The sequence below is a fragment of the Melanerpes formicivorus genome, unplaced genomic scaffold (genome assembly GCF_026170545.1).
Source record: "Melanerpes formicivorus ecotype bairdi unplaced genomic scaffold, bMelFor1.0.p_v2 SCAF_13, whole genome shotgun sequence".
Classification (NCBI taxonomy): Eukaryota; Metazoa; Chordata; class Aves; order Piciformes; family Picidae; genus Melanerpes; species Melanerpes formicivorus.
Window position 1 is genome coordinate 12,027,579 of NW_027142365.1, and position 23,693 is coordinate 12,051,271.

The 23,693-nt window shown below is 46.9% G+C and overlaps 1 protein-coding gene across 9 annotated transcripts in view; it reads left to right on the forward strand.

Annotated features, from left to right (window-relative positions):
* SMARCD3 (SWI/SNF related, matrix associated, actin dependent regulator of chromatin, subfamily d, member 3) overlaps positions 1-23,693 on the forward strand; it is a 69,550-nt gene that overhangs the window by 16,682 nt on the left and 29,175 nt on the right. For 5 of the 9 annotated variants that reach the window (XM_068146169.1, XM_068146165.1, XM_068146167.1 and 2 more), the window contains 2 exons: positions 17,196-17,413; positions 22,892-22,934. In XM_068146169.1, the coding sequence (XP_068002270.1) occupies positions 17,205-17,413; positions 22,892-22,934 (252 nt within the window). In that variant the 5' untranslated portion in view covers positions 17,196-17,204. Of the gene's footprint in view, positions 1-5,638; positions 5,952-6,292; positions 6,378-8,975; positions 9,000-16,444; positions 16,450-17,195; positions 17,414-22,891; positions 22,935-23,693 lie in introns of those variants that run through there. The other 4 variants (XM_068146164.1, XM_068146170.1, XM_068146171.1 and 1 more) reach the window with 4 other exon arrangements.

Here is a 23,693-nt window from a genome sequence, read left to right on the forward strand (position 1 = left end):
TACCATGATAATACTGATGACTTCTTATTTTGAATCCTATTCTGTTACATATCTTTTCTGTCCCTGCTGTTGCCTTTGATTGCTTTTAAAATAACCAGAAGCTAAGTTTGTGATTCTCTCTCTGCCTCTGCAGAGCAATGTTTGCCTCCCTGGGAGACGGCGACAGGCACTTTTCTTTGCCTTCATTGATTCTTAGTTTTTTGGCCTTTATTTCAAGTATTATTTCTTTATGCATGCTACACGTTGCTTCTGGTATTTCTTCACTGCAGATAGATTTTAGAAACAGTTAGTGGGAAGGCCTAAGATGAGAAGGTAGGTCTATGAGACAGTGATGCAAGATGGTGGTTGAAGATACACGAGTCAAGGAAAGACCCAGAAGCCGCAGTGTAAAAGCTTTCTGATACTTGGGAAGTCCCAAAGCACAGCAGGCAGTGATCTGCACATGCAGATTGCTTGTTCTCATTTTGTTGTATCAATGAGCTGTGTATTTTTTCCAGAATAAAAGAATTAAGGGGCCCTTTTCCCCCAGCTTTAACTTGTTTGCAACAGATCTCATTCTGTATAGAAAACCAAGCAAACAACAAAAAACCAAACCACCCAAAACTCCCTTAACTTTGTCTTGTGAAAGTCCATACAGTTTCCATAGGGGATGAGCTTAGTCCCCTGCCTTGCCCCAGGTCAGAATCTACTCCACTTACACCACTCTGTACAGATGCTTGTCTAACCAGTTCCAGAAAGACCTTTGGTGATGGAGAGTCCCATCCTTGCTGGATGTCTCTGTCTCAGATGCCTGCTGTACTCTTCCTGGGAGGAGTTTCAATCCTTTATTTTTTGTTCTTTGTATGGGGAGCAGCTGTTCCCTATATTTGCAGCAGCCTTTTGGATATCTGTTTGGATATGGAAACTGTTACATTCTCTTTTTGCCCTTTACAGTTCTTGTCACACTCGCTGTTCTCCCTTGAACCATCTTGATTTACCATCTTGATTTCTCCCACATATATTTTATCTGATGCTTAGAGCCCCAAGCTGCAAAGACAGAGCCTGTCTGAGACACTAACAATTCCTGCCACAGGAGAAGCATTACTTTGGGAGGGTTCCTCAGCAATTCTGGCAGAATTTAAATTTGTAGCCTCAGAGAAACAATGAGGTGGGACTGCTTGTGCCAGCAGGGGAGGATAAGGGATGGGGAAGAAGCAGAGACAAAATGTGGAGGAGAAAAAGAACCTGGAGTGGTGTTGTCACTGCTTCTGCTGCCACCCAGGGGATGAGAGGAGTGGGGCAGCATTCCCTTCCTGATCTGGGGCTTTTTACCTGCTTATTCTTTGTCAGTGCAGTACTCTAAACTCACATTTAGTTTATCACCTATTATATCCCTAAATATTTATAATGGAAAAACAATAGTCTTCATCCAGTTGTTGCCCGTCTTCTGTTTAGATAGTGCTTGATTTTCACCTTGATATGGAACCTTGCACTATTTCTGATTGAATTATGCTCTGGTTTTTCAAACCACCTCTTCAGCTTCTCAGGATTTCAATTTTAGTTGTCTCTCTGAGCATACCTGCAATCCCTCCAAGATTCTGTGTTGCTAGGAAATGTTTTCTAGTTCATTATCTGTATCATTAATGACAATACTCAGTAATTCTGAACTTGGAACAAATGGTTATTCCCTTAGAATAAGCAGAGCCTTCATCTTGGGGTATTTTCTTTCTGGTGTTCATTGTGTGTTCTGTGCCATGTTGCATCAGTATTTTCAGTACTTTCAGTGAGCAGAGCACTGCTTACCATGCCTCTTGAAGGCAACCAGCACCTTCATGGACTTCTTAAATTACCTGCAAATCAAAAACTTGAAAGCACCTGCAAACATTATCTTCCCAAAACAACAGCTTGGTTCTTCTAACCTGGCCATCTTAGTTTAACAAAAGCTTGAAGAATAATGCAGAAGCAAACCAAAACACATTAATTTTTGGGAGGAAAGGTGGCCTCAGAGCTCTGAGAAGTAACAGTGAAGCATGTCAGCTTTTTCCTTGAAACCAAATGGGCTGGGAAGACAGCAGCAGGTGTGTTTGAGGTGTGAGCAGAGGTGCCACGACAGCAGTGTGCTCCAGATGTGCTCAGGCTCCAAGAACAGGTAAAGGAACACAAGTGTTCCAGAGCAAGTCCCATGCCACCAACATCTGGTAGACTGGGGAGGGCTGGCAGCTGCCACCTGTGGCAGTGGGGGAGACTTGGGTTGAACCAGCCACCTTTCTAAGAACAGAGTTGTTTTCTACACACACTTATTAAAACAACATGTAGGGGAAAAAGAAAGAACTTTAGAGAAAAATCATGTCATTTTATTTTGTGAGATGGTCTTCACTGGAACCTTCATCCAGCTGTGCAAATGCTTGGTGTGGTGGTTTTCCTTGAGGGCAAGTGAAAGAATCACAGGAAGCGAGTTTCATTCTCAGCTAGGTGATGTTGGGCAAGTCACTTCTACCCGTTTGTACCTTTTTTTCCATTTGCAAAAACGAAAGAGCTGCTGCTACTTATTTCTAAAGTACTCAGAAAACCACAACTCCATTATTACGACTGGGAGTTTTTTGACCTTTACTCATTCAGTCCATGGCTACAGTGAGTCTGCCATTCCTTAATTTTCAAGTGGCTGACCTTATGTTCTTTTGAGGAAACCTCTTTATGTAATTCCTGCTTGAAATATTCAGGTAGAGTGTAATACATAGGGTGTGACACTGCGTTGAAATTCTGTAACGCTTTGGAGCAGTCCTCCTGCGGGTGACAAACTGGCCAGCTACCGCTAGAGTAGGGGGCGACAGTGGTTTAATACTTTGTGACCGGTTAGAAAGATAAGCAAGCCTAAACCCTGCAGCCATAGCGCGCCCCTCCCTGCTGGTACTGTAGTGACAGCGGTGACAAAAGGGCCGTGGGGCGGGGGCGCGTCCGGCCGCAGCCTGCGCGGGCTCCGGAGTGGCGATGGGGCCGCCGGCCGGGGCGAGCCCCAGCGGCGAGTCGGGGGCTGGGCCCTGCAGCCCCCAAGTGCATCTGCTGTCAGGGAATCGCAAGTCGGTCGCCAAGTGCCCGGTTCTCCTTTGTCTTCCACCTCCCGCCCGGGAAGCCTGGCCGGCAGCGAGCCGAGCCCAGCCCTGCGGCCTGGCCCGGCGCTGCCCGTGGCCCTGAGCTCCGTCCCCGGCGGGGCCGCGGACAGGCGGAGTGGTCCCCCGGCCCCAGCAGCGCCGCCATACGGGCTCGCTCCAGCAAGCCCTGCCGTCCCCCACCTCTCCGTACACACCGGCCTCCACCGGGCGGGGTCGGTCGCAGTCCCCGGCCCGGGCGGGCTCGGTGATGGCGGCGCTGAAGGGGTTAATGCCGCTCCCTCCCGCACGTCCAGCTGTCCCCGCCCGCGCGTCCCCCGCTAGGCCACGGCTGACCTTCACGGGAGCGGCGCCGGGCATGCGCGCCGCCGCGCCCGGCCCCGCGGGGACCTGCGGGCTGCCCACTTCGGTTCGGCCTGGCCCGGTCCGGCCCGGGGCATAAGGCCTGGTTCTCCGCCCGCCCGCCCGGCTGCCCGCGGCGCGCCCGGGATCGCGGCTGGCGCACGCCCTGCCCGTGCCGGGCGCGCCGTTGCCATTCGGTGCCGACGGTGCTGGCGGAGGAGCGCGGGGGGACGCGAGGGGGGACTTCGCGCCCCGCCGCCGCCTGCAGCCGCGCCCCGCCGCCGCCGCCGGCCCCTTCCCGCGCTGTGTGCGTGGCCAGGGTGGGCGGGCGGCCGGCCTCCGTGTGCCGGTGCGCGGGCCCCAGCTGCGAGGGGCTCCGTCGGCCGGGCCGGGGTCGGTGTCAGGGCCCGTCACCGCTGCTGCGGCTCTTCGCCTGCAGCCTCCTGCAGCGAGCTGCTGTTTGAGGCCATTTCGTGCTTTGGGGGTGCGTGCGCGGTTCCCCTTGGGATACGGGGACAGCGACGCTTGCCCGGGCCCGAGCGGTAACCGCACTGCAGGGAGAGCTGGTACCGGTCCGGGCAGCACGGGGGCCAGCAGTCAGAGTGGTCTTGGCGTGTTGTGTCGCTGGGAGTGGGGGAAAGGCTGCCAAGATGGGAGCCAACATTTTGATGTGCTTCTGAGATGTAAAATAAAATTGTGGATGTAGGCCAAATGCTACCTTACCAGGCATGCAAACCGCTGGAATAATTTCGGTTGTGGGAGACTCGAGTCCAGATGTTGATCCGGCACTGTGAAGTCCACTGTACACATAGCAGTTTGGTTCCAGAACACATACGAACCTCGGGAGTGGTTCAGGCACTGCACAAAGTTACAGCACTTTGCTAGGCATACTTCTTCTGGGGTTGTTAGAGGGAACTGATAGCGATGCCCACCCTCCTGACATTTCTGGGACCCAAGCCACACAGTAGTGCTTGAATGGGTGTCAACTTAAACATCAGTGGAGTTCATTGCCTTTTATCCCCGTGTCTAAGAGACTGTATGACCTTCGTGACTTGTTCTTCACTGCTGCTCAGGCTGCATCTTTTCTGTGCTTGTTTTTATTACTGGTTGAGGGCAGAAATCTATTTGTTTCAGATCTGATTCTCTTACGTTTGCTGCCTTGCCAGAAAATGAGCAGCTCCTAGACAAGAATTTCAAGCAGAGGAATAGAACAAACCCCTCTCGTAACCTGGCAACATCTCGCCTATTGCTGCGTTAGGCAGGCTGGGGAGCATCAGCCCCCGGTGCGCTGTTGGGAGGCAGATTGGTGCCGCAGGCCGCTGCCGCCTGCTCTGCCATTACGGAGGAACCAGCGCTGCTGCTCGCAGCATGGCCGCCACGCTGCTGCCGGCCGCCCCTGCCCTGCCCCGTGCCTGGGCTCTGTCTGGGGCCCTGGGGCCGCTACAGCCTGCAGCTCCCTGTCTCCTTCCCCTGAGTGGCAGGTGGGCTCCGTGTGCCTAGCAGTGTCCCGGGATGACACTCGCTGTGGCGCAGGGCTTTGTGTGACAGGCAGCAAGCTGCTGTTGCCTTACGGCAGCTGTGGCGTTAATAATTTGTCTGCGCCTGTCAGTCACCTGGGTCGCTAACGGATCTGTCACAGCGGTACCGAAGCATCCCGAGGGCAGTCATCCTGCGACAGGCTGTGGGCAGCTGGGGGGAAGCAAGCTATGGCCGCCATGCTGCCCCCCGCCCCCCTTCCTCCTGCTGCTCTTACACTGTTTTCCCCCCTCACTCTCATACTGTCCCTCCCTGTTCCCAGCTTTCTGCCTCCTGCTGTTTCTCTCTCTTGTCCAGAGGGGTTAGTTCTCAGCCTCACATGCTGGAAATGCTGCCAGCGAATGTTTCTGTGTGCTGCCTGCCAAGTCCCTGGGGAAAAGGCCTGGAAATGCAGTGCAGGAGGAGCAGTGGGAGCGAGGGAAACCCATTGTTTCTCACTGCTCTCCTGCTGCATTTTCTAATGGGAAAACATTCTCGGTGAGGTACTGAGTTTATGTCACCGCCGAAGTGCCCCCCTCCCCCTTCCCCTTGCCCCAGAATTTACCATCCCCTGGTGCAGAGGAGAGGCTGCAGCACTGCCGTGGTGAAGCTGAGACGTGTTTTCAATTTACCTCCTGCTTATCTCTACTGTTTGGACAGAGAGGTTTAAAACGCTGGATTTTCTGTCCCTGCAGAGTAAACACACAGAACCCGGCAGCACAAACTATTTCTGGCTTATCAGTGGAGGAATGCAGCAGCTGAGGCTTAGAGAGAGTGGGCCGTCAGGAAGGCCCTGAAGGGGCCCCCTCCCCACTCCGTGCTATTAGAAGTGTGAGAGCCCAGCAGGACTCAGAGGGGAGAGTTGGAGAAAAAGGCAGAAAAGGGAAAGAAAGAGGAAGAGAGAGAGTGAGAGAGGCTGAGCAGACCCTGATGGCTACAGACGAAGTTACAGGAGGGGCTCGCAAAGCTACGAAAAGCAAACTTTTTGAGTTTCTGGTCCATGGGGTGGTGAGTCGGGAAAGTTAGTGAGCTGGCTGGCTCTGAATAGAGGGATGAGCTCTGTGCTGGGCTGGATCGGCTCCTGCAGGGTGCTCCCGGGCACTGCTAGCTGCCTTGCCAGGAGAGCAGCGGGCTCTGTGAAGCCCCCAGAATATGCACAGATTCATTGCTAATACAAGCTTGTGTCTGGGGGGATGTGTGCTGTGGTTTTTGCTGTGGTTCTCCATGAATGGTGAATAGCGTGCTTTTGAGCCTGATCATGGTGCAGGATCTGCACTGGATCTGACCCAAAGGGGCTTGTAGGACACTTTGTTCTGTAATCAAACTTGGGTTTTGAGAAAACAATTCAGATGAAAGCTTGATGAAGCCGTGTGGTACTGCCTCTGGTTCTTGTCTCCAGCCTTGGCTCTTATGTATCCTCTGGCTACTTAACAGGTGACTTTCAAAGGGGCTTGAAGAGATTAGCTCTGCAGATCTGTAACAGTGTATGGGAACTCACCCACGAGAGAATGTCAGGGTACCGTGCTTAATTTAAACAATCCTTCAGGTCTTTAAAAATTTTCCAGCTTTTGTTTAAGAAGCAGGTCTTCGATCTCCATTTAAGGGGAAACGCTAACCCTGTTTTGCTGCCATTGGAAGCAGTGTTCTTTAAAGGACTCTCCAGTGACTGAGAGCAGTCTCCATTTCTAACATTTGAATTTCTTGTACTGATGCACATTTTAAGAAATCAAAACCTGTTAAAGAGCCCCAAGGAATGCAGATATTGTTTGCATACCAATAGTCCTGAGTGTTTTCTCTCTTGATGATTCTGACACCTTTATGAAGACATCAGCAGGCTCCTGTGCAAAGGTCATAGGCATCTGAGGACTTCACAGCAGGCTCTTAAGTTGTCTCCCTAAGTCAGGTGTACTCCAGTTGTATATCTAGCATGTGTCCTGCAGATCCTGGATATGGTGACACTAAGGACCTCTAGGTGACATTCTGTGTTTGTGAGAACAGTGAACAGGTGATGTGGTACCAGTGTGCAGCAGCACTCTGCTCAGAGCTTGGCGGGTGCACCGGGATGGTTGAAGAGCAGGTGTGCAGCTCTGCAGCAGTGGTTTTGTTTTGGGCATGTTCTTGAAGATAGTCTGTTTCAGAATGGCTATAGATGGGCAGAACCTTAGGCAAGCTGGGAGGGGTGGGTGTATGGGATGCTTTTGCCTTTTCCAAGGTTTCTGTTAGTGTTTGCACACCGGTGGTCCTCCTTTAGTGTCAAGGAGAGTGGCAAAAATAGTTGTGCGAATTTGCCTCATCCGCTTCTCAATGGACTTGTTCTGGAAGCAGCATGCTAACCTCTTAAACGTGGGAAGTTTTAACTTATACCAGAAGGGATATAGCAGAGCTAATTTCCCTGACTTACTTAGATGCTAGAAAAGCCTACTTTTTCTGCCCTGGGAGTTTTACCACTAGTGGCATCTTACTTGAACATCTGCGTTTGCCTGGAATAGCTGCATTTGTTTGTCTTCTTCCTGTTGCTTATTAGGGTGCTTCTTGTCTGTTATTCACTTGCTTGGACACCTCCATATATGACTCTCCTTTTCTCCATGACAATCTGCTTTAGTTCTGCTTTTGTTTCCTTGTTTGTTGGTTTTGGAAGGAAGATAACCTTCGGTTCCTTCCTCATCTCAGGCTCGTTTTGATTGAAGCGCAGGTTGGGGTAGTCAAGTCTTCCATTACTTAAAAAAAGCTTCTAGAAGTTAGAACTTCATTTTGTCTCTTCAGGTCCTGCATCCTACCAGACAAGGGCATGTGCCATTGCAGCTGTTACCTGGAGTTTGCATGTTGTTGGCTATCGAGTTTTATTACCATCCACAGTGCATCAGCATCTGAATTCATTGAGAAACCAAGTTAGATAGCAAACTCCACTGGCATTTCTCAGAGTCAGATCCTGCTTTGATTCCAGGGGGGAAAAGAAATCTCTTCAGATTACTTTATTTATGATAATGTTATTTGATTTGATTATTGCAGGCTTCTTCCCTACCTCTAAAAACCAGAAAAAAAAACAACAAACAAAAGGGGAAGAGATAAACAGGCAGGATGTTGTGAGAAAGTGATTTGCTATGTTCACACTTAGGTGAAGAGGATAATTCTGCAGGATTTTGCACAGGCAGTTAGTTCTTTTGGATTGAGTTGATCTTTCTGGAAACATATGTGCCTTTGCTAAGGTCACTTCGCCCTTTGCTCTTGTGTACCTGATCCTGCCTTTGTTCTTTCCCATACTGCCAACATAGAAGATGTCTTCTCCCTGGTTTCTCCAAGTTAAATAGGATGCCTCTTGAAAGGTGAAATCTCTTCATGGTTAGAATTCTCAAGTGCCATACTTCGTTCTTGTCCTGCTTGGTTTCTTGATCATTTGTTACGCTGCTGGTTAGCAGTTCTTCTTTTGAAAAGGTTAAACTTCTTTCAGGTACTTGTTTTTACAGTTCTGTTACTCTGTTTCATCAGCTCTTGCACGTTGGTTTTGTGAGAAGAGAGAATTTATTTTGTTTCTCTAAAGGCTTAATCCTTTGCACTCTTTCTAAAATTTTTGTACCTTTCTGCTCTCTCTCTAGCATTTTTATGGATAAATATGGCTTTGCTCACCATATTTGTGTTGATTTATCATTGTACTGATGCATTTTCTGCTGGCCAGGCTGTCTCTGTGACATTTCTTTCTGGGTATCCAGCTGTTACCTTAAATTTTGTGACCCAAGCCATTCCTTTGCTCAGCTTCTTCTGTCCTTTAGACCCTGTCATAGGCCTCCCTGCTGACTGGCTCTCTTCAGTAGATGTTACTTCTGTCTCTCTCTTTTTTTTTTTTTTTTTCCTTTTTTCCTCCCCCCTCTCTTTCCTTTTCTTTTTCTTATTCAGACAGGCATCTTCCCATATAGCCTTGAGATGGTTCATGGTGCAGATCTTGTCAAATCCATTGTCCGGACATCTGTCCTCTTGTGACTCAATTGCAGCAATCTTCTCTTTGGTGGCTGGTACTGTCGACCTTGCCTGTGTCATCTTCACACGAGAAGCTGCTGAGAGGTTGGTTTTCTTGTGCTGTGTTTCTGACCTTTTTAATCTGCCCTGTGTCCTTTGTCTGTTCCCACTTTATCTTCCTTCCAAAACCAATCTTCTTGCCTTTTATACACAAGACGCACCTATAAAGGTCTATGTCCCTTTCTTGACTATCAAGTCATATCTGTATTTACAATATACTTGCTGTCAATTCAAATCACCTTCTTTTTCCTCACTGTGATCTTGTTCTTTGTCTTCTGTGCCGTGCATGGGAAGCTCCTCCTGTTAACAGAAGTCCTTATCCATAAAATATGGTGGGTTTTTTTTTCATAGTTCCTGCTAATCTCTACAGTTTAATATTAGTGACTCATCAAGACTGCTAATTCCTACAAATCTTTATATCACTTATGTGACTCCTTTGCTTATCCTTAGTCTTCTTTTTGTCTGGTTATCTCTCTCTCCAGTCTGGTCATGGAATTTTCTCATCAGTACAGAAACCATATATAAAACAGCATTGAATACAATTAAAAGAAGGGTCTCAAAACAGACCATAATATAAGCAAATATTTAATGGATTGATGAATAACTCATTGCCAGTGTTAAACCAGACAAAAAGATGTGCCTGGTACCCCAAAGATGTGTATGGAGTGTCTAATAGATTTAGCAGAGATTTGGGAAAGGGGTTTAGCAGTGAATTTAGTCCATTTTGCATCTCCTCATACATTGCAGCATTTTAAATGAACTGGAACCATTCAGGAGGAAGGCTTTAGGCTTGGATGTCACTGCATGCTGCCTCATGTGTAGCAGCAGCCACTGCTGCTAGGAGAGCAAGTGCACGGCTAGCCTGATTACAAAATGGGGCAGAGAAGAATACAGAGGCAATTGTAAATCTGTGGCATGTGCTTACATGGATATTTTTCTGATTCTGTTGTCATCTGCATGACTAACAAGCAAAAAGAGAGGTAACTTGGAGAGCAGGCCTGAGAAGACTTCATCAATAATAGACTGGGATTTTGTTTGTTTATTTATAATGTCTAAGGATGGAGACTGATTAGGAAAGCTGTAAAATCTCTGTCACTGGAGGCTCTTAGGCACTGGCTGAATAAATAACTATCAGAGATGATGGAGATCATAGATGCTGCTGATACTTGAGGTGAGGAAGGACTGGATGACCTCAAGGACTTGTATTTCAGTATATTATAAAAATGATATTTGTTTTATTAAAGTGGGAAGAGCTAAGGCTCTTCTCCCCAGATTGAATGTCAGTCTGTTTTAAGTGGAGGAAAGTGACTTGTTTCTTCCAGCCAGTCATCAGTTTGTAGAGATCACTGCTAGAAGTAGTGAGATGAGGAGAATATTAGTGGGTGTTTTTTTGTTTTTAAGTAGAATTTTGCTAATGAAAAAGATTCCACTAATTTTTATGCTAACATGGTTATAAATGCTATTTTGTGAGAGCATGAGGAGGAAGTTCTTCACCATGAGAATGGTGAAGCCCTGGAATGGGTTGTCCAGGGAGGTGGCTGAGGCCCCAACCCTGGAGGTGTTTAAGCCCAGGCTGGATGAGGCTCTGGCCAGCCTGATCTAGTGTGGGGTGTCCCTGCCCATGGCAGGCGAGTTGGAACTAGATGATCCCTGTAGTCCCTTCCAACCCTGACTGATAATGGTACTATGATAAATCAGCTAGGGCTGGAAAGATTAGGAAAGAGCCTCACAAAGTGGCAATTTTGGGCAATTCGTTCTCCTTCCCTACCACAGGGACATTGTCAGGGAGCAGGGCCCGGAATGGAGTTCCTGGTTTGCTGCTGTATTCCTTGTTTTGTTAAACCAGGAGATGTTTGGGGTTAGTGTGGAGCAGCTGGGAGGAAAGAAGGGATTTTACCACAGGGAGAAAATGTGGCTGGGAAGGTGCTTGCAGGAGATTGGCAGAGTGAAAAAGTTGTGCGGCATTCAACCGTGTAAGCCAGCTGCCAGCAGAAATGGGAGGTTTGTCCTTTCCTAGCCGTGGACTAATTGCAGGCTAATGAATACAGAAAAGTTTGCACATAATTAAGAAAAGAAAAATCATATTAATTCTAGCTAGGGCTGTAATGGAGGTCAGTGTGGCTTTACACAATTCAGGCTTGTTAAACTCATCCGAGTTGCTTGTTGAGAAAACTTGTATTTGCTGATGAGTATAGGTGTAATTACAAATTACAGATGTAATTGATCTGTGAGATGTTTGAATTGCTCTTCTGATTTTCAATAAGGAAATGCTGTAGGCATGTGAAAGCAGTCACACTGGCTCATTCAGCCCAGTACCCCCAGTTTCAGGGAGCAGCAGATTGCTTGGAAGTACAGGAAGAAGGCAAAAGCCTCATGATGCTTCTCTGCACTGTAACTCTGGAGGTTTCTGGCCCAAAGCTGCCCTGTTTGTGTAGTACCTCAGTCTGGATCTTGTGTTTGGATTGTCATAAGCTTTATTTAAAAATAGGTGGAATGCTTGAACCTTGACTCTGGGATGAGAGCTTTTGGGAAACAGGGGAAGGTGAATATGGCAGACAAGCAAGAATTGCAATACTGATGTTTTTGCTTTCTAAATGTCTAGCAGATTAATGGTCATTAATTAAGAGGAACTCCTATGAGGTAACATCTGTTGTTAAAGGAGAGGAGAGGAGCCATCCACAACTTCTCTTCTTATACTTCTGAGTCCATTTTGAATCAGCTGGGAAGCTGTTTGTGCAGAAACCTGTCACTGTCAGACATTATCAGTCTAGTCTAAGTTTTTTCAAGTGTTCCAGGTACTTCTGTGGCCCATTCTTACTTCCAGCCTGTATTAGGCATCTCAAACATCAGCAGCCTTACAAAAGTCAGTGGCTGCTGTAATGTCTTGGTACAATATGTTGTCTAGCCAAGGTGGCTTCTCATTTGAGAAGATGCACTGTTTGTATGCTTGCTAATTGTTGTTGTTCTCAAAAGCTGTAAATGTCTCTTAAGAAGAAGTCCGTGGCTGCCACTGCATGCCATCAGAGTCCTCCTGTGTAGAGCCAAGGTGGACAGAGTCTGTGTGTCAATGGGGACCTGCTGTAGACATCTATATTGCATTGCAGTGACTCCTCTCTCTCTGTAAGATCCCTTTCTAAGGTACTTGTAGATGGTTTTGCTTTTCTTTTCTTGCCACTTTCTTTTACCTGTTCAAGTTTGGGTTTTTTTTCCTTTATCTGGTATGTCCAGATAGGAGCCCTCCTGTTTTAAGTCCTTCAGCATTTTGGCCACTGTGATGTTGATGTCCCTTGAGAAGACTGCAGTAGAAATACATAGAAAAACACCACTCCAGTGTCTCACTTCTGCCATCAGATGGGAGAAGTTCACTTGAGGAATGACGAAGAGGAAGAGGAAAGAGACACCCCTTCAGTGTGGCAGGAGATTCAATGGGGGACAAAAGTGGAAAAGCCACATACGTGACTTGGGAAGCTGGGTGGTGGGAGAGATGTGGACATGGCAGCAGTTGTTGGGGAGGTGTTAGCTGGTAGCTCTGACCATGTGCTGAGCTTTGGAAGGAGCCAGGGATGGATTGTGCAGGAGCTCAGGCAGTTGTCAGTGTGCAGGGACCAGCATGCATGCACAAAATACTGCCTGTGTGCCTTCTGTGTGCCACTGTTCTTGGCCGCTCTGCAGGCAACTCTGAGAGTGGTCCCTTCAGCTGCAGTCTTACTTGTTTCCTATGGCCCACAGTAGTTTTGTCCCTCTGTCCAGTCAAGGGTTTGAAGTAGTGCAGAGTAGAGCCTGTGTGTGGAATCAGTGAAAGAAGAAACAAAATAGGTCTGTGGGTGAGAGCAGAGTTGGGATGGGTAGAAGGATCTAGGGAAGGAGCATGGGTCAGTGCTGTTTGCACATCCTTCATCATGGATGGTATGTGTTCAGGACAGATGCCATCCCTCTGAGGAAGAGGGGAAGAACAGATACTAATCCATGGACAGGTACCCCTCTAAGATGTCCTTCCACAGATGTGATGGCATTGTGATACTCTTTAGTATCAGGAGTTTTTTTCAGTTCTGAAAAATTCAGTGTGTTGTCTGTCACTGCTCTCTCTTGCACATGTTTGAGAACAAAACAGGCTTTCAGATAAGGTAGGTACTGCTCGTGTGTTCTCCTTTTATAAAAGTTTAGATAGGGAAAGCATTTCTGTATCCCAGGAGTCTGGTGGGCTTGCAGTAGGGAGATGGCAGTTGTGTAGTGACTAATATTTTATCTAGGGGTGATATCAGAGATCGGAACGTGAGAAGGGAGGGGAAGGAATGAGGCAGGGCAAGGGGTGAGGTTGAATACGCTTTTGCTGGAGCTATCTCAGTTTTGTCCTTTCTCTGTGCTTCTTTATTCTGATGCTTAACAAAGGGAACTGAAGGAAATTCAAAGATGTCAGACTTAGATCGAGGGTGCATTTGGCTTGCTGACCTTGTTCTCTAAGCCTTAAGGTGTCCTTTATAGAAGCAGGAGAGTGGGCCTGCAGTCTGATCCTTGTGGCCAGACAGTCTCCAGGAGGGGTGAACATGAGATGGCTGTGCTCAGGATCTTGTCTTTTCTAAATGACTGTCAGATGTCCCTAGCTGATTGACAGGCAACAGCAGGCCCAGTGGCCTGCTCTTTGCTGGAAGAAAGCCACAATATGTAGATTGACAGACAACAGGGAGACCTTCAATACAAGTGCAAGTGAGAAGCATTTTCTGGGCCGTTTGTTTCTGCTGACTCTGCCTGGGTCAGAGGGTGGGGGTGAGTATGTGGGAACGGAGAGAGCTGCTCTGTTCCAGGAGTTTTTGTAGCTCCCTGTTTATGGCAGAAGATGTTTCCAGCCCAGCACAAAGGCTGTGTTCTGCCTGTTTGCTGCATCCTGTTGCTGCTCTGCTCAGTGGCCATACCCACCATTGGTTTCTACATGAATATGTGTTGAGGTCGCCTGCTTGCTGGTCTTTCTCCTACCTCAGCATTCCTCCTCTGTCAATACCAATTATAGCCATTGGCTCTTTCTCTGGTCATTCATTCCCCATCTTTCTTCCTCCAGTTTCCTTCAGGCATGCAAGCACAAAGCACAAGGAATACCTAAGACTTGTGGTGATCAGGGAGGGCACTGAACTGGGGCTGTGGGGGCTACAAGTGGATTTGGGTGGTTAAAGTGGAGATGCAGGTCCAAATTATGTTAAGAATCTTATATTATTTTAATTTATAATTATATATTTAGAAATCAGGATGAGGTAAAGTTGAAATAATTTATTTCTTTATTCATGGTCCAAAACCCATTTTCTTCCCACCTTGCTGTGGACTGTCCTGTATACCCTCTGGGGTGCATGCACCCCACTTTGGAGGCCACCTGTATACTTCTCCCTAGTACTTCCAGTCTTTAACTGTTGAAAACTCAGAGAATATGTTTTCCATGTTGCAGCACCCCTTTGGAAAGAGATTCCACAGGCTGACTCCGCACTGTGTGGCAAACTACTCCCTCAGGGTTGTCTGACTACTCCCTCAGGGTTGTCTGACTACTCCTGGTCTCCGATGGCCAGAGTTTATTATTCTTGAAGGGGCAGTAAATAGTGAATCCCCACCTGCCCTCTCCAGGCTGCTCAGGATTTTGCAGAGCTCTAGGAAATGCCCCCTTAGATTATTTTGGATCCCCTCTTTCCAGGTGGGAACTCATAGTATATTCACTTACGTGGATGCAGTTCTGTATCTTAATCATTTCTGTGAGCTGGGATTGTTTAGCTTGGAAAAGAGGAGGCTCAGGGGTGACCTCATTGCTCTCTACAACTACCTGAAAGGTGATTGTAGCCAGGAAGGGGTTGGTCTCTTCTCCCAGGCAACCAGCACCAGAACAAGAGAACACAGTCTCAAGCTGCACCAGGGGAAGTTTAGGCTCAAGGTGAGGAGAAAGTTCTTCACAGAGAGAGTCATTAGCCATTGGAATGTGCTGCCCAGGGAGGTGGTGGAGTCCCCATCCCTGGAGGTGTTCAAGAGGGGATTGGACGTGGCACTTGGTGCCATGGTCTAGTCATGAGGTCTGTGGTGACACGTTGGACTCGATGATCTTTGAGGTCTCTTCCAACCTTAGTGATTCTGTGATACTGTGATTCTTCACACTGTTTTCAGCTCCACCATCGCTGAACTGCAGGAACCAGAACTGCACACAGCATTCAGCACGTGGGGAAATCATGGACAGTGGCTCAGTGGTGTTCTCTTTCCCTGCCTTGCCAGTTCTTTTTTCCTTTGTTACCTCTAGTGGATTGACTTTTTTCCTCTGGAGATGTCTGTTTAAGTTCCAAGATCTTGCTCTTGTCAGGCCACAGTCAGCTCAGAGCCCATTGTTTTATGTGTGATGATTTGATTGTGGTTTTTTTTCTTTCTGTGTAATTCACTTCAGTGTATATTGAAGTACATTTTCATCTGCCTTTTAAGTATTCATTCAGTCTCATAAGGTCCTTCTACAGTTCTTTGAATCTGGCCTTCATCCTTGCCAGCTTGAATAACTTTGTGTTGTCAACAAACCTTTTCACTTGCTTGCTTTCTCTCTCTCTTTTTTTCTCTTTAGGTTGCTTGTGAGTATGTTGAAAATCAAAACTCCACATATGCCTTCCTTTTATTTTCAGAACCAATTACTTTTACCTCATTTATATCATTTAACAAATTATTGTCCCTGCCTATGGCAGAGGGATTGGAACTAGATGGTCTTCATGGTCCCTTCCAGCCCAAATGATTCTGTGGTTTATCCATAATGGATGCCATTGCTTCTTGGTTACCTTAAATGACTTTGTAGAGGGACTTGACTTTCAAAAGGCTTTTGTATATGATCTTTGTTATTTACATAGTGCTTCAAATGCTTACAGAGTGTGTGTGTATTTGTATTTTCACATATGTGTAGACCTGTAATAAACATGCATCAAAAGCAGTGTGAGCAGCAGGACAAGGGAGGTGTTTCTGACCCTGTACTCTGCTCTTGTCAGACCCCACCTCTGTCTAGTTCTGGTGCCCCCAGCATAAGAGGGACATGGAGCTGCCGGAGCAGGTCTAGAAGAGGGCCATGAAGATGATCAGAGGGCTGGAGAACTTCCCCTGTGGGGACAGGCTGAGAGAGTTGGGCCTGTTTAGCCTGGAGAAGAGAAGGCTCTGGGGAGACCTTAGAGCAGCCTTCCAGTACCTGAAGGGGGCTACAAGAAAGCTGAGAAGGGACTTTTTACAGGGCTTGCAGTGATAGGATAAGGGGCAATGGCTTTGAGGTTGAGGGGAGATTTAGACTGGACATTAGGAAGAAATTCTTTCCAGTGAGGGATGGTGAATACTGGACCAGGTTGCCCGGGGAGGCTGTGGATGTCCCCTCCCTGGAGGTGTTCAAGACCAGGTTGGATGAGGCATTGAGCAACCTGGGCTAGTGGGAGGTGTCCCTGCCCATGGAAGGGGACTTGGAACTAAATGGTATTTAAGGTCTCTTCCAACCTACACCATTCTATGAATCTTGGTAATTCCTAGGATTAAACTAAGGTCTTCTGTCTGCTTTAAATTGCATTTTACAAGTGGCAATTATTTTACTGGTGGTTTTCCTTGATGGTTTAGGATTTAGAATTGAGTTTGACTTTGTGTCTTGTACAGAATGAAGCTTGTGATTTGGCCCAAAGTATCTCTCCAGGGCAAGCTAAAGTCATTGCAAATGTCAGGACTTCAGGATGCCTAGAAGGGCTGCTGACAAGCTACCACATCTTGATCAGAGGCATGACTTTATCTTGAAGGATTCTTGTTGCTGGGTGCACTTACATGGCTTGCTGGTGTAGATGAAGGAGAGGGCTCCTAATGGAAAATGTTTTGTTGTAATGTTTGCATGGTTCACCTTTGGTTGTTAAGTCTCCCTGCTGATCAAAGCAGCCTGCTAGTCAGTGCAAAGTCTGAAGCCCTGGAGATGTGAGCTTGCTTGTAGCTTTGATGAGTGCGTGAACTGCACCAGTTTGGACAGCTCCTGGGTGCACTGAGCTTTTTCTTTGTTCTCAAGAGCTTTCTGCTGTAAACTGGCCTGGATATGTTACTGACCACTGGGTGTTTTTCCAAGCCAGTATTTTTCATCTCTGTTTCTTGTCACCGAATGCCTCTTCATGTGTGGCTGATCAGAATGAGGAATGTGCTGGAGCTGGGGTCTGATTCTTTACAAATGTCTTTGCAGCTGGAGAATCAGGGACCAACCTGGCTCTTCTTTCTGTTTTCCTTCTTGTCTAGCGACCTGGGATGCCATCAGGAGCTCGAATGCCCCATCAGGGGGCTCCCATGGGTCCCCCAGGCCCTCCTTATGTTGGAAGCCCCTCAGTGCGACCTGGAATGCCCCAGACCGTGATGGAAACAACAAGGAAACGCACAGCACCGCAGCAGGTCCAGCAGCAGCAGGTGCAGCAGCAGGTGCAGCAGCAGCAGCAAGCCACTCAGAACCGCACTAGGAGGTGAGTGCTCTGGAAAGAAAACATGGGAGGACAATTTGAGGAAGAAAAAAAGTATCTGTTTAGCAATGTGTAAGACCTCTAAGATCAGATGAGCCAGAATAGAAGATGTGTGTATTGTCAGTTTCCTAAAGCAGGGAAATTGTTGGCAAATTTTGTGCTTTGTTTCATGTGGTCATGAACAGACTGACCTGTACTGATGTCTGGTTTTGTGGTTGTAGTGCTTTTACCTAGCAGCTCCACTGGGCTCTAAGCCTGGCAGTTAGGTCTAGCCTTTAATGTTAATGACCAGTTCTAGTATAGTGCAATTACTGTATTATTTCTTATCTGTTCTGGAGTTCCTCTGATTTCTGACTGCTTGACAAAATGGTTTGTAAACTACATAAGTGGGAAAAAGTTTTGGTTGGTCATGTGAAACTGGTCCTGTAGTCACTCAGGAGGGCCATCACAGAACTGACATGTAAAGAGATATGCACAGGAAATTACTTCATAGAATTAGAGGGATTTTTAAAAAGGAGCTTTCCTTTTGCAACATGCCCACTTTGCACAGTGCTGAGTGCATGCTCTCTTTAATAACAGTGTGCTGATTTCCCTTTGGAACTTATTAGAACTCATCAGTCTTGAGTTCCATGTGAGAGACACTTCCTGATGATGCCTAGAGTGCAGCCATCTAGGTGGTCTGCCTTCTGCAGAATCGTTGTAGATTCAGACAGTGTTCTGGTGGTGTCATTGTATCTAGTTGTAGGTACAACATGATTCTCTAAGCTCTGTCCAGGTTATATGCTTTGGGTCAGCAAGACAGACTTGGGAATGCTTATATCTGGGATGCATCTGGAAAGGACACCAATCCTGAGACACATAGCTCATTACAACTGAATAAGGTTGAATACAGGGGGGAATGTGTGTGAGTGCAGCATGTGAGTGCAAGAGCTGCATGAGCATCTTGGAGGCCTTACCCAGCACTAGCCCAAATGCACATTCCCCAGCACCTCCTAGAAGGAACTCCAGCAAACTGCACAGAATTGTGCCTAATCTTCAGATCCACAGGGTAGATAGGGCCTGAGAAATTGTCACTGCTGGATGTTTCAGGTAAACTTTAGTCACTCTCTGGTTTCCAGAGATTACTAAAGAGCAGCATTTTTGAAAAGCTAATGGCCTAGCTCACAGAAGGAAGCAGTTCCCCCTCCCCAGTTCTTAATCTCAGTGCTTCTAGTTTGGAGCCCAGTAGTAGTCTCTACTGAGGTGAGTCCAGCTCACACCACTGCTTCCTAGGTACTCAGGGAAGTTTCTCTGTTTCTTCTGCCCATGCCTTCCCTTCAGGTAACCTGTTGAATGTTGTCCCCTCATTCATTTCCACCTGTCTGTCATTTCCCATTGAAATCTTTCTGAATTTTCAGGTGAAACTTTTCTGTCACCCTGACTCCAGTGTTGGGAATGATTGAATCCAATGTTTTATAGCACAAACGGGCCAGGAAGGGGTAGCCATCCTTTCTCAGCGGGTCTGGTGGAGCCAAATGTCTCATTTCTGTAATAGGCTGCTGGAGAACTTGTTGAGACCCAAGATGTTGGAGGGTTTTGTTTTGTTTGTTACTTGCATTTTGATTGCAAGCCTTTGGGTTTGTTGCAGGTGCCTACATATTCTATTTTCCTTTGAGGGGGTTGGAGCTTGCTCAGGCATTACTTCCAGATTCTGTGAGGTGCTTCAGTGCAGATGTGATTTTGTGAGCTGTGGAAGGTGTTGGAGGTTCACACCACACAACATTCCAGTCCCATTATTCCTGAACCTTTAAAAAGGAATGTTGTTCACCTATGAAGTTGGATGTGATGTGGATCAATTTTCTGCCCCTGGGGAAGGATGCAGTTTGCACCTCCAGTCATAAAGGGTTTCTCAGGCTTCTCTTATCTGGGGCTGGGGAAGAATCTAAGAATCTGGTATTTCAGACCAGGCTAGCAAAGGCAAGAAGGGAATGTGCCACATCGATGTGTGTAGAAACAGCTTCTGTGTGGACATAGCTTATGACAGGCTTCCTGTATGAAAATGACGAGGAGGAGCCTGCTGGTGACATGAGAGAGTGGCAGCAGGCGGTTTGCTTTCTTCCATGTGTCTGTCACAGATGGAGTGATTCACCTCCTGCTCAACATAAAGGCCTCACAAATGACAGAGGTGAAGGATAAGGCCTGAACTCCTTCTTGGCTGTGTTAGAGGAAGCTAGGTGACAGGTTTAGTGGGCACAAATGGTTCTTAGAATCTGAAGAATTCAGAGGACAATGCATAGGGCAGTTTTCTGACAGCACCATTTCTTTGGTTGCTGTGGAAGTACACGAGCGAGCACAGGCACATAAACATGCTTATATGAAAGTCTGGACACATTCTGTCTATACACTGTAGGCACAGGTATATCTTCTCACATGTGTGTTCATGAAGATGAGCAAATGTGTTTAGTTTGAGGAAGAGAAGGCTGAGGGGGAGACCTTGTTGTCCTCTACAACTACCTGAAAGGACAATATAGAGAAGCAGGTGCTGGTCTCTTCTCACAGGTAATTAGCGATAGAACAAGAGGGCACAGCCTCAAGCTGCACCAGGGGAGATTTAGGCTAGAAATTAGGAAAAAATGTTTACTGAAAGAGTGGTCAAGCATTGGAGCAGGCTGGCCAGGGAGGTAGTTGAATTACCATCCCTGGATGTGTTTAAAAGCTGGTTAAATGTGGCACTTAGCAATGTGGTTTAGTGATGAACTTGGTAAAGTAGGGTTAATGGTTGGACCTGATGGTCTCAAGGGTTTTTTTCAACCTGAATGATTCTAATTATATGAAATATGGAAATGTCAGCCCAATGACCTTTGCACATCACTTGTGCAAGTCTGTTACCATAAAACAAGTGTTGTATCTGTGTGTTCTCATCCCTCGTGTGAAATGCAGATGTATCTGTGTGTTCTCATCCCTCGTGTGAAATGCAGTTGTATCTGTGTGTTCTCATCCCTCATGTGAGATGCAGATAGATCTGTGTGTTCTCATCCCTCATGTGAGATACAGATACATCTGTGTGTTCTCATCCCTCATGTGAGATGCAGATACATCTGTGTGTTCTCATCCCTCATGTGAGATGCAGATAGATCTGTGTGTTCTCATCCCTCATGTGAGATGCAGATACATCTGTGTGTTCTCATCCCTCATGTGAGATGCAGATACATCTGTGTGTTCTCATCCCTCATGTGAGATGCAGATACACCTGTGTGTTCTCATTCCTTATGTGAGATGCAGATAGATCTGTGTGTTCTCATCCCTCATGTGAGATGCAGATATATCTGTGTGTTCTCATCCCTCATGTGAGATGCAGATAGATCTGTGTGTTCTCATCCCTCATGTGAGATGCAGATATATCTGTGTGTTCTCATCCCTCATGTGAGATGCAGATATATCTGTGTGCTCTAATCCCTCATGTGAGATGCAGATAGATCTGTGTGTTCTCATCCCTTGAGATGCAGATACATCTGTGTGTTCTCATCCCTCATGTGAGATGCACATAGATCTGTGTGTTCTCATTCCTCATGTGAAATGCAGATACATCTGTGTGTTCTCATCCCTCATGTGAGAGGCAGATACATCTGTGTGTTCTCATCCCTCATGTGAGATGCAGATACATCTGTGTGTTCTTATCCCTCATGTGAGATGCAGATGTATCTGTGTGTTCTCATCCCTCATGTGAGATGCAGATATATCTGTGTGTTCTCATCCCTCATGTGAAATGCAGATACATCTGTGTGTTCTCATCCCTCATGTGAGATGCAGATAGATCTGTGTGTTCTCATTCCTTATGTGAGATGCAGATACATCTGTGTGTTCTCATCCCTCATGTGAGATGCAGATACATCTGTGTGTTCTCATTCCTTATGTGAGATGCAGATACATCTGTGTGTTCTCATCCCTCATGTGAGATGCAGATACATCTGTGTGTTCTCATCCCTCATGTGAAATGCAGATACATCTGTGTGTTCTCATTCCTTATGTGAGATGCAGATACATCTGTGTGTTCTCATCCCTCATGTGAGATGCAGATACATCTGTGTGTTCTCATCCCTCATGTGAGATGCAGATACATCTGTGTTCTCATCCCTCATGTGAGATGTAGATATATCTGTGTGTTCTCATCCCTCATGTGAAATGCAGATACAACTGTGTGTTCTCATCCCTCATGTGAGATACAGATAGATTTGTGGGTTCTCATCCCTCATGTGAAATGCAGATATATCTGTGTGTTCTCATGCCTCATGTGAGATGCAGATACATCTGTGTGTTCTCATCCCTCATGTGAGATGCACATAGATCTGTGTGTTCTCATCCCTCATGTGAGATGCAGATACATCTGTGTGTTCTCATCCCTCATGTGAGATGCAGATACATCTGTGTGTTCTCATCCCTCATGTGACATGCACATAGATCTGTGTGTTCTCATCCCTCATGTAAGATGCAGATACATCTGTGGGTTCTCATCCCTTGAGATGCAGATATATCTGTGTGTTCTCATTCCTCATGTGAAATGCAGATAGATCTGTGTGTTCTCATCCCTCATGTGAGATGCAGATAGATCTGTGTGTTCTCATGCCTCATGTGAAATGCAGATAGATCTGTGTGTTCTCATCCCTCATGTGAGATGCAGATACATCTGTGTGTTCTCATGCCTCATGTGAGATGCAGATAGATCTGTGTGTTCTCATCCCTTGAGATGCAGATAGATCTGTGTATTCTCATCCCTTATGTGAGATGCAGATAGATCTGTGTGTTCTCATCCCTTGAGATGCAGATAGATCTGTGTGTTCTCATGCCTCATGTGAGATGCAGATAGATCTGTGTGTTCTCATCCCTCATGTGAGATGCAGATAGATCTGTGTGTTCTCATGCCTCATGTGAGATGCAGATAGATCTGTGTGTTCTCATCCCTCATGTGAGATGCAGATAGATCTGTGTGTTCTCATGCCTCATGTGAGATGCAGGTACATCTGTGGGTTCTCATCCCTTGGTTCTGGGCAGGAAGGGCCAAACGTGTGTCGGTGGTTTGAACAAGTCCACGCTGTGTCTGCAGGCAGCCAGCCCTGTACACGTGCAGACGCATAGCTGTGTCTGTGCGCACCTCCACACGTGCAGGCTGTCCTCCTGCATGCTCTTTTTTGTCTCTGTAGACAGCATGTGCATATGCACTTGCATACATTGCCGCCCTGAACCAGAGAGGATGCTGTGATCAAAGAACTTGCACACTTCTTTCCGAGATGCATAACAGACAGCCCTGATTTGTTCTCAGTTAACTACCTCCCCAGGCTGCTGAGAGAAGGGGTCCTAGGTCCTGGGCATGGGTGAGACCCTTTTGCTGATGCATGCACAGCTGTGCACCAGCATGTGGAGATGTCAGGATAATTTAGCAGGTGGCCTCGTTACTCCTAGATCTGTCACCATGGTAACGTGTTTTTTTCTTTAAAAAATGTACAGTGCCAAGAGGAGGAAGATGGCTGACAAAATTCTCCCTCAGAGGGTGAGTCGCTTTCATTTCCTATTCCCTTCACAATCAGTTCAGCATCTTGCTGTAATTAGAGGGGTTTTAGAGAATACTTTCACTTTTTGTTTAAAAATCTAATTAAAAAGTAAGTAGGCAGTGGGTGCAAGTCTGGAGAGCAGGGCTGGGGCTGGGGCTGGGGGCTGGGAGTGTGGAGGGCAGCCGGCCTGCGTCGCCTGCGCGCTGGGTTAGCCGAGCCACCACTGCCACTTGCTGGAGGGACAGTGGTGCTAGGCCACCAAGTACACGACTTGGTGCTGCAGCCCTCTGGGTCTTAAGGATGTTTTTGATCAGTGTTTGAGGCTGGCCAAAAGCTGGCTCAGAGCACAGCTGTACGTGTAGGAGAGGGGTCGTTCTCAGGTCTCTCAGGCCCAGTAGTGCTGCCAGGTTCCAATTTTTGTGGCTGTGTCCTGGTGGGACTGAAGTGAACCCATGTAAACAGCAGACTTCAAGGGGCCTGCATTGTCCAGAGAGTCCCTAATTCTCTTATCTCTGAGGATGTGTCTAGCTTTTAGTGTCTGTCTATGCTTGATCCTCAATGCTGAAATCTTTACTTTCTTTTTAAACATTGGAATTTCTTTCTGCTCCCCTTCTCTTGCATTATTCCCAGACTTTTCCTTTCCTGTGCCTTCTTCAGTACAGTTCCCCCCAAAACCTACTTGGTCCCAAAAGGTAAGCTTCCTTTGTCTTCAAAACACAGTCCCTTGTCACATCCTAGTCCCAGTTTCTTTGGCTTCT